General features: G+C 40.1%; 1 protein-coding gene across 5 annotated transcripts in view; it reads left to right on the top strand.

Annotated features, from left to right (window-relative positions):
- Nucleotides 1–11,359, top strand: part of foxk2b (forkhead box K2b) — a 54,737-nt gene that overhangs the window by 3,589 nt on the left and 39,789 nt on the right. For 2 of the 5 annotated variants that reach the window (XM_081387303.1, XM_081387301.1), the window contains exons 2-5: nt 5,584–5,685; nt 6,135–6,251; nt 6,827–7,130; nt 11,027–11,196. In XM_081387303.1, coding sequence (XP_081243429.1) covers nt 5,584–5,685; nt 6,135–6,251; nt 6,827–7,130; nt 11,027–11,196 — 693 coding nt within the window. Of the gene's footprint in view, nt 1–485; nt 743–1,262; nt 2,652–4,555; nt 4,851–5,583; nt 5,686–6,134; nt 6,252–6,826; nt 7,131–11,026; nt 11,197–11,359 lie in introns of those variants that run through there. The other 3 variants (XM_081387305.1, XM_081387304.1, XM_081387302.1) reach the window with 3 other exon arrangements.

Below are 11,359 nucleotides of genomic sequence, written 5' to 3'. Positions count from 1 at the left end.
TCAAGCTTATTTCCACAATGGAAAATAAAATAAAAATTGTGACTTTTGATCTCACAATTCTGCCCCTTTTTTTCCTCAATTCCTAGTGTGCCGCAATTCTGAGAAACAAAAAGTCAGAATTGTAAGATGTAAACTTGCAATTGCAAGAAAAAAAGTCAGAATTGTGAGATTACAAAGTTACAATTACTTGTTATCCTTTTTTTTTATTCTGTGGCAAAAAAAAGCTTTGTAGTAACCAAAGGCCATATGTTAGATTTGTTGTTGATCAAAGCTTACACTAAAAGGAGGTTGTATCAGCGATTTCAGGCCCAAACATAAATGATCACATTCATCTTTCCTAACGATACCGCCCCATAAGCAGGCTGTCAAAAAAACGCGTCTCTGTAGGCAGCCTAGGCTCCGAGATCTGCAGACAAAAACAAGTGGTTTCACCAACCACTCAAAACCAAAATAAAGTGTTCCAACCAATCACCGACAGGGGTGGGTGTTGTGTGGTTTTGCGCTCGTGCACGGTGACGGCTGCACGCGAAGTCGGAGCTGAAGAAGAAGCAAGAGAACAAGAGAAATTGAACATGGCTGAGTCTGTCCCCAAGAGGAGGTGTAGGATTAGGTCGAGGGAATACCATCGTGTTTATTCCAAGACACGAATAGTTATCGGGAAGGCTTTTGAAAGGTGGAGAGACCTTAAAGAACTGAAACATTTTAAATCGGACGCCGAGGTTGCACTGTTTTTCCTGGACAGGTGAGTAGCTGCTAGTGCTGACTTGTTTCAGTGTGATCTGTGTGTTGAAAATATCAACATCAGCTGTGGTAGGCTGTAGCTCTTGGTAAGCAGTCCTCCCTCCCTCTCCCTCTCCCTCTCCCTCTCCCTCTCCCTCGTGCAGAACTGTACTAGGTCAATAAATGATAATAGGCAACGTTATGACACCTTGCTAGTAACCATTTATATTTCAAATGACTATTCTGTTAGCTGGGAGCAAAGCTGGAAGCGAGCTATGTAGTTGATAACATAATGTTCATGCATACAAAAAAAAAAAAAAAAAAAAACATTCTCTGCATTAGCCTATTTTAGAATACACAATATTGAATGTGCAAGTAACGGCTATTATATTTACTTGGTTATAAAATTATGTTACAAAACAACTATAATGACTTACCCAGCAGAATGAGCCATCAGTAGAACGTCGATCTGAATATCGTGTTTCTGTCGCTTTAAGAAATGCGCGTGCATGATCGTTTTTTTCTTTCATGATGCACGAAACGGGAGGGAGGGGCGAGCTAACTTGAGGGTTGTTCCATAAAGATGCCAAGAAAAGCGGGGATTAAACTCCAAAACCCGACTTGAATAAACCTAACAAATAAGTTGGGGCTAAAGCGGTTTCATAAAAGGTAATTCAAATTCACGCAATCCCACTAATTTGATCCAGGTTTATCTAGTCTAGATAACTGCGTGTGCACGCGTTTCTGAAGCAGCCCGAGAGGTCGATCATAGATCAAATCGATCCACCATCAAAGAACGTATATTCTGTGCTGTTTTATGCGTTTGAGACATGGTGTTTGCAAAACTTACATTTCACAGGAATATTCTCCATCTGTAAATCTTAGAAAGTCGTGCAAATATTTCCATTTTGCTGCTAAACTTCACATTGAACGAGCGCTGCTGCGCGCATGCGCGCCAAATAGGAGCACAATAATTTGATCAATATACATTTTGCTTGGAAAATTAATAGGCTATGCGATATTTTATAACACCAGAAATATCTTCTAATTATAATAATTTATCTTTAGGATGTTGGATAAGTTGCAGTGAACTTTTAGCTCATTACACTCATATTGTATAATTAAAATAATAATAAAAAAATTGAACAGAAGTAATTCAGGGAAGAATTTTTTAAGAAACCAAATATAATAAAGATACAAAATGTAGTTTTGGGTTTAGGACTTAAGTTACTTAACAGAGATGACTTATGCTTATTTAGAATGCTGAGAATTACAGCTTTTAAAGCAATAATTGTTTTTTTGGAGAAAGCAAGAATGTTTGGTTAGATTTAGTTTATTATGGAGAGGATAACGTGAAATTAAGAGCAAAAGTATACATTTTGAAAATATATTTGTGACTCTAAAATTAAAGAATATTCCATAAAATAAAGGAATACATATTAGCCTACATTAAAGGAACCGTATGTAAGAAATGTATTTCAATTAATCATAAAATGGCCCTGATATGTCACTAGACATTAAGAAATCATGTTCATTTCAAATACTTATATCACTGACAACAGTAGTCCGGCCAGGATATTGTCATTTAAAAGTGAAGTTGCAGCCCTCAACTGATATTGATGTTGTCATGTTGTGTTTTGGCCTGATGCGCCACACTCCACCTATCTACCAATCACGAAGTCAGTAGTGTTTCGGCATCCGGGTTGCCAGCTCTGCTCTAGTTACCACAGCTGCAGCTACAAACGTGTCGGATAAAAAATGTCTAACATTACGAAACCCAAAAGACCTCGTTATGAATCCGAAATACGTCGTGACAAAGTCCGAAATAAAACAAGGATTTGTATAGGATACGTCTTTGAAAGATGGAGACAGCTGAAAACGGAGAAGAATTTGAAGACAGACACCAACGTTGCTAATTTTCTCCTGGACAGGTAAGATTCATCTATGTTTGGTTAGACTATCAGCTACTGTTCTAACAATGTACTGTCGCATACGAGCGTACATCTTTATGATTATATTTGGCTAGTCGCCATTAGTAAATTTTTGCGATTACATAATTACTTCGCAAAACATCTCTCATGAAGCATAAACATAATTAACAGAAAAAAAAAGTACTGTGTAGACTCGTCACTTGCCATTGGAAGCTCCTTGTAGCAGCCTACGTTCCTGCTGGATCCTGCAGCCTAGCTGGCAACCTCGAGTCGGGGGGAGGGGGAGGGGAGGGGATACACCGCTCTACAGTAATTTGAAAGTGATTGCAGTACCAGTTTTGACCACAATCTTACATACGGTTCCCTTAAAGCTACACTGTGTGATATTTTCCCCCATCTAGCGGTAAAATTGTATATGACTACCCAGTGAATATTAGTTTCTGTTCCTTTCAATTCCGAGGGCGTTTTAACTCCTACGGTGGCCGTATTATTCCAAGATGAACATGGCTTCCAGTTCGACTTCGCAAAAATTGCGCCTTTAAATCTATTCATCACCTGTGATCCGTCGCAGCACAGATTTATGTTACAAGGTAAACAATACTTTTTCACCATTGACACGAGGAAAAGTAACGCAAGTTATACTAGAGGTCGTTCTGGCGTTATGCACAACCATGCACAACCAACTATGCGTTATCCTCCATCTTCAGCAATCTTTCAAATCTGCCGGCAGTCGCGAGTAAACTCCCCTCACATTCGTCTCGGTGGCACTGAGTGTAAAAACGCGAAAGGCAAAGCTTGAATTTCCAGGTATGTCCCTGTTTGGCGAATGTATTTTCAAGATGGAGGCACAACATGGCTGCCGCCATTTGAGCTACTCGTTCGTATGTATTATAAATGGCAGATTTTACGCTTACGAGAATACTTTATTGGTGGAAGTAATTACACATGAATGAGCACATACTTTTAATAGAACAAAGTGTTTTTTGCTAAGAATCAACTTAAAAAGTTACACAGTGTAGCTTTAAATAAATGCACACAACTTAGAGACAAAGCTTTGATGACAGAATTGAAAGTTCTAGCAGGCAGAGGAAAATTATGCAAAGTCATAAATTCTTCATATTCCAGTATACTGCCATCCTTTTTTAAATAAATCCATAACAAAAACAATACCTCTATCATACCACTTATCCATAAAAAATGATTTGTTTCGGATTAAAATGTTCAAATTATTCCACAGAATTTCTTTGTGGGGACTGGGGAGGGTTTGTTTGGGATCTCGCTTCAAACACAAACAGAAGTGGCGTCACCCACAATCGCTGATACAACCTTTAATTATAAAAAAACTATGTATTTCATATTGTCTGCAGGAACTGAAACACACAAGTAATGCAGTTTTCATGATGTCATCAACTATTAACCTAGTATTTTGACAGTCATTGCGCTATGATTCACTATATGTTCATGTTGGTAAGAGAACTAGTGCTAGTGTTTTGACTGAATGATTTGATTTTGAGTCCGTGTTTGATGGAGTTATTACCCTATATGTACAAATGTTTTTTTAGCATTGTGAAATTTAGAGTTTGTATTTATGTAACAAAATGTGTTTTTGGCCAAAATTGTGTGATGTAGGTGTGTTGCTGTGTTAAAGGTGCTCAAGCAATGTCACACGTTTTTTAAGCTGAAAAATGTTTTTGTCACACAGAGCAAACATCTCCTCACTATGCGCTAGCTGCCTGTCCCCTGAACACACACTGAAAAAACGCAGTCTCTGTAGACAGCCCAGGCTCCACAAACGGCAACAAAAACAAACTGGGCCAACCCGCACCACTAAACATAACAAACAGAGTCCCAGCCAATAACCGGCAAGAATGATTTGGGGTGGGGGTTGGGGGGTTAGTGCGCGTGCACATGAAGGGGGGTTTGGGGACTGGAGTGGAAGAGAGATAAGCATGCAGAAGTTAGCTGGAGGAGAGATGACAACGACTAACGTTAGAACTATATTCCCTTGAATTCTGTTATGGCTGACACACGACCAAAGAGACTACGTTCCGATGAGCAAAAAGCTAAGAATAGGGAAAGGGAGAAGGAACGCGGGAAGTCCCGAATTTACATCGGGAAAGCCTTCGAAAGGTGGAGAGACCTCCGCCGGCATAAGGGCTTCCAGTCCGACATTCAGGTGGCTCTGTTTTTGCTGGACAGGTGGGTAGATCCAGTCTGGCGTTCATGACTGTTTCAGAAACGCACGCACGCAGGGAAGGAACGGGGAGGGGACGGGATGAGGAGGAGGGAGGGTCGAGCTAGCCTCCGTTTTGTTTGACCCAACATGGCTTAGAGCAGCTTTAAACCAACAAATAACAGGTCGAAGTGAACAAATTGTTTCTTGAAAACTTGGCAACCCGTGCCGGAACGTCTGTTATTGTTGTGGTCCGTGTGGCCCCGCCCACTGCCGGGTTGCCAGTTAGCGGAAAATCACAGTTGCCGTCATGGAAGCCAGCGAACGAACTGTCTCAGAGACCGCAGATTCTGCTCGACCGAAAAAGCCCAGGCATCCGTCTAAAAAACGCTATGACCTGAATTACAATAAAAAGCGGATAAATATCGGAGATGCGTTTGAGAGATGGAAACAGCTTAAAGCCCAGAAAGACTTTAAAAAGAATTCAGAGTTGGCTGGTTTTCTCCTGGATAGGTAACGTTAATCGTTGAGCTTCAGCTAAAGTTAGCTGGCTAATAATCAGGCTTCTAGTTGGAATGGATATTTTATGGTTTTATTGAGACACCGTGTTTACCTCGTGACGAAAACCACAAGTTTGACTCGGATTTACGAATGCGAATGCAACTGAATAGATGTGTCTAGCGTTAGATTGCAATAGTTTAGTTCAATGATGTGTAATTTTCTGTGTGCATAAGTTGATTATGGCATATTCTTTTATAGATACGAGGGTAAAAGCACCCCCATTCCTGGTAGACGTCGTAAGCGTAAGTCGAAGGCTCCTGCACAGTCCAGTTATGAAGGTCCAACAACACTCTCAGAATGGTCAGTATCTGAATCCATATTCGTTTGCAAACTATATTGTGAAGTGTATGAGTACATAAGCTAATACTAAGAAGTTTGTTGTTAAAGTCAATTTGAGTGCATTTTTGTATTACCTGTATAGACATTTGCACAAATGTAATGTCTGTAAAATGGACACAATCTCTATAGAGAAGAGTTGCAACATTAAGAGAATATTTCAAGGGGTAGTTCACCCAAAAAATGTGGTGTCTTAGTTAACATGACAGTGAACTAGAAGCATACATATGCAGAATTGTTTTGTATATCTAGTCTTCAAAATTTGAGTGTCCACAACGATGAAAACTTTATCATAAATGATCACTGACCTCACTAACACACTGTGCAAGTTGTAATATTTGTTGTTTTTAATAGTATTGCATATAGTATATAATGTCGTATGATTCCTAGTTTACTAATCTCAAATTTTACAGTTATGATTGGGGAACAGATGATGAGGAAGAATATGAAGATGAAGAAGAAGAAGAAGAACAGAAATCTGATTGCTATGACAGCCAAGATGATGAATTTGTTCCTCGTCTTTGTGGACGGTATGTTTATATATTGCTCTTATCGAACCAACCTATTGCTGGCTCAATGTTACTTAAATCTATAGTGTTGTTATTGTGTACAATGGGACGAGTCTAAAGTCACTACTCATATTTAACTGACATTTTATTCCTTGCAATGCACTACACACTCAATCTGTGACCAAACTGAATCTTCATTTGCAACATGTACAGTCAAACCAAAAATTATTCAGACCCCAGATATCATTTTTGATATTTTTTTTGCAGGGCACTACAGTTCATTTATGTAAGTGAGGAGAGCAAAATAAAGTAAACTGTCACATATTATACCCATGTGTATTTAAATTTAACAGCTGACAGATATTCAACACAATTCATCTGTGAGACAGTCTAACAGAAGAATGGACAAAACCAGCGAAATATCAACTGACCTGATAACTCTGAGTTCGTCATATTACCGTTTTCTAAACTATAGCGAGTAAACCGTGATAATGTGAGAAATGTTGAAGGTGTCTGAATGAATTTGGTTTGAGTGTATATGAGTGTGTGATGCGTATTGGCTAAACCTGTGATGAATATATTTCGTGTGCTGACAGGAACGATGGAGCATTGGACGACATCGGACCGGATGAGATTGTTTATGATGTCCGTGCCACAGAGCCTCCATCCACTCCCCCGCCCATCTTTCCCTCTCCTCCCGAGATCTTCACCGAGGACGACCTCACGGGGAAACGGGCATCCATCACCTATGAGGAGTGTCTGAAGCAGCTGGCATCGTTCCTCACGCTGCCTGTGAAAAGGTGCCCGTACAGGTGTGACGTCAGTCATGTGAGGTGCCAGTGCCTTCCCCCCTTCCAGGTCTCCATCACATTCAGGGGTACAGCGAGCATCATGGAATGGGTGAGGAACTGTATAACACTGTAAAACACTGTAACCAAGTCGTGTATGTGCAGTGAACGTGGTTTTGTGAGACTTTATTATTCGGTTGTAAAAGCTTGTATATAAAATGTGAATCACTGTATACTTTAATTTGAGAATGTTAAAGGAATTACCCCATGATTACATATTACACATTTATTATTGATTACACTATACTTGCATTTGAGAAAAGTAAAGGGTTAGTTCAGCCAAAAATGAAAATTCTGTCAGTAATTACTCACCCTCATGTTGTTCCAACACCGTAAGACTTTTGTTCATCTTCGAAACACAAATTAAGATATTTTTGATGAAATCTGAGAGCTGTCTCACCATGTAATTTCATTCTGCCGGCCCAGAAAAGTTAGTAAAGACATCGTTAAAATAGTCCAAGTGACTACAATGGTTCAACCTTAAAGGTCCCATGACATGAAATTTTCACTTTCTGAGGTTTTTTAACATTAATATGAGTTCCCCTAGCCTGTATATGGTCCCCAAGTTTCTAGAAATTTCAATCGGTGTAAATCGAGCTTTTGCTATCTTTCTCTGCCTTTGAGAAAATGGAAGCTCAATCGCGCTGATCTTGAATCTCCTCCTTGTGACGTTATAAGGAGGAATGTTACCTCCCCTGTCTCTGCTTTGCCCGCCCAGAGAATATTTCTCGCCCATGAGAAAATGAGCTAGGAAGGAAGTAGGAACACGCGCGCGCGATTTTAGTTTGTCCACGAGAGATATCATGGCTTTTGAGCGAGCGAAGCATAACACTTGCTCAATAATTGGATGTACAAATGAACACCGAAGGGTTAATACAGAGCTGGGCTTGCTGAACGTCTGAAACTAAAGTCTGGATCACTCTCTTTGGCTCAGCTACACACCTCGGAACAGTAAGTCAACTAATGATATATAAGTGTGTTGCTTTACTGTTTATGTTTGCCTAGACTGTTACAAGTAGAATGTGGCTGTCACATTAGCTATGCAGCCATGCAGTTTATGTGTGTGAATACACACACTGTAACGCGAGTGTTGTACACTTCTTTGTTATTTGGATAACCGTTTTCCTGTTGGTTATACGGCGCGCGCGATATCCGCATTTCAAGATCGCAGAGCTTGATGATGTAATTGTAATAAGATAAATTACAGATGTTACAGATCTCTCATGAAAAGGCAACAGTAGGTTAGCGTTAGCTACATGATAATAACTGTAAACCATCCGAATAAAGTACCGTATCCAGACATATACAGATATTTTAAACTAACCATTCGGAAATGTCCTGCTGGAACCGCTGAGTTGTTGCTTCTCCATCCGGATCAGATTCTGGGTCAAACTGAAATGCTTGAACGACTGCGTGTCTCCGTGCCATCGCAATATATCCAATGTAAACATGCATGGTCTACCGTTGCCGCAGATGGTCAAGGCCACACCCACCCTCCACCTTGCGCCGCCTTTCTCCTCCTTATTAGTATTTAAAGCTACAGACACCGAAACGGCCTGTCTGAAGGAAGCTCATTCTGGGACTGGCTTATAGTGGCTATAATTCTGCACTGAGACTGAATTTTTGAAAAGAGATTTCAGATACAGTACTAGGGACCACTAAGGCCTATATTAAAGCCTACAAAAAATAGCATGTCATGGGACCTTTAAGTTTATCAAGCGACGAGAATACATTTCGTGCGCAAAAAATGACTTTATTCAACCATCTCTTCTCTTCCATGTCATTCTCCTAAGCTGCTGCAAAAAAAGTATTCCCATCGCTTGATTAACTTAAGGTTGAGCCACTGGAGTCTCTTGGACTATTGTAACGATGTCTTTACTAACTTTTCTGGGCTGGCAGATATCAATTACCTAGCAGCCTATGAGGGAGTGAGACAGCTCTCAGATTTCATCAAAAATATCTTTTTGAAAAATTTGTGTCCCGAAGATGAACGAAAGTCGTACGGGGTTGGAACAACATGAGGGCGAGTAATTACTGACAGAATTTTCATTTTTTGGTGAACTAACCCTGTAATAGTGTGGTGTAGGTATGATGTCACTTTGTAGGCCAACCGGTAGTTTGCATCACCCTGGTTTCCTTAAGAAAAACCTAATAGGATTTTCCCATAGGCTTTTGGATTATCGCTAAAAACAAGGTCTGTGATCAACAAAAGTTTATGATACTTGCACGTTTTGACCATCAAGATAAATATCACTGATGAACACAACTTTTGTGAATTTTGAAGCCTAAATGCAGTCGCTAGTAGTAAAAAGCTAAAGGTAGGCTATAAACGAACTACATCACGGTCCCATGAATTCAACGTCACCATCATTAAGCTTCCGACAACTTTTTCAGTTTTTCTCCAAAAAACTAGGGCTGCAAAAATAATGCATTAATTTGTTAAGTAATCGGAGAAAAAAATTATGTGTTAAAAAAAATAACGCAGATTAATCCATTCAATATTGACCTTTGACCTGGAGCCGTTCTAGCCACCATTCGACTGTAAAATGAAGGAGGGAGACGAGAACGCGCTGCCTGGATCATTGATTGGAACATTTACTTATAAAAAAACGCCTGATGGAAGTGTTGATAAAAATAAAGTCGTCTACAATGTCTGCAGCAAGAAATTTTCATATCACCGGAGTTCGTCAACTCTAAAGTACCACATCAATGCAAAGCATCCAGGAGTTAATGTTAATCTGGAGGCACGACCTAGCACGTCCCGTGATACCAACTCTAGAGTGTTAATTTATTCATTGTGTCCCCTATGTTATAACTGTGGCCTGAGATGCCTTGTATGTTCAGTGAAAAACATCTTCTTCCTGAAGCACTTTTAATTTATTTCCTCAGCGTATTAGGTCATATTTTTGATTGTTATGGCCATTATTTGAACAGTGAAAATAATAATAAAAGAGTTTTTGAACTTCAATGTCACTAATGCTGATTATTCATTGATTCATTTGAATTGAAATATTTAAAATACTTTAACAGCAAAAATTATGTATGCGGTTAATTTAGATTAATTAATCACACAGTATGTAATTAATTAGATTACTTTTTCTTAATCGATTGACAGCCCTACTAAAAACATTTTCCCAAAACGTTTGAGTTAGAATAGTTTATAAGAACACAATTACACGCATAACGACGCTGTAAAAGCGGACTGAGTTTATCTGTTCGGCGTGATGACGTTTAGGGCGCTTTCACACTAGCACTTTTGGTGCGCACCCGGGTTCGAATGACGTCAGAGTTCGGTTCGTTTAGATGATGGGAACGCTGAACCGTACTCGAGTCCGCTTAAAAAGGTGGTCTGGGGTACGGTTCATGTGAACTCGTACAGTTCGCTGCTGATATGAACGCAATCGAACCAAACCGCGGAAGTGAACCGCTAATGTGTCTTCGGCGGACAACCCGCTGTCTTTGAAACGTTTTCAGAATTTTTGCGGCAGACAGACGCAAGTGTGTTTCTGTATGTCTATGTTGAAAACAAAACAAAAGGTTAAAAAAAGAAGAAAAATGTCAACCGAGCAAGTCTATCCATTTGGGCGCCTTTTCATTCGCGGTTACCAAGCAACACCATTACGTTGTCCCATTAGCCCGTTGTTAGCAACCGCCTTTTTCAAGACACATAACAGCTTCACGAATCACGAGTGGAGTAATACTGATGTATTTTATGTCGTAGAAAAATATCCTGAAAGTGTCTTGAGCTTGTGTTCACACCACATACCTTATTTCAGCCATTTAACCAACAAAACCCATTCATAAAAACCCACTGACTTCGGGACGATGGAACTGGAAGTGAAAAAATGCAACTCGTTTACTCGTTTTTGCCTACAAAGTGATGTCATACCTGCACCACTCTAGAATCAGAGCATGGTTTTTTTCCAACTTTCTGCTGTTGACTCTCAGACCTGTCCCAATGGCCACACTGTGTGGAGGTGGAGCTCGCAGCCAACAGTAAGGTGTGGCATACAAGCGGGGGATTACATGCTGGCCACTAACATCTTGCTCTCTGGGAGCAACTACTCCAGCATGGGTATGACGAGCGACGCGAGGTTGGCATGTCTTCTGTTGGACAGGTATGTGCCCACGTTTCCATTACAACTTCTTCTGTTCATACAGATTAGGTTGCAGTATAAGGCCTGCTATCAACCAATGCACTGGCAGATCATATGACATGATGTCGACGTTTTCGTGGGTTTGCGTTTTTGTGGTTTGCGCAAAGATAACCTTTTTTTCCCA

Source organism: Scardinius erythrophthalmus, assembly GCF_964197995.2.
Source record: "Scardinius erythrophthalmus genome assembly, chromosome: 1".
NCBI lineage: Eukaryota > Metazoa > Chordata > Actinopteri > Cypriniformes > Leuciscidae > Scardinius > Scardinius erythrophthalmus.
The sequence above is the reverse complement of the archived record's forward strand: the minus strand, read 5'-3'. Positions and strand labels throughout refer to the sequence as shown.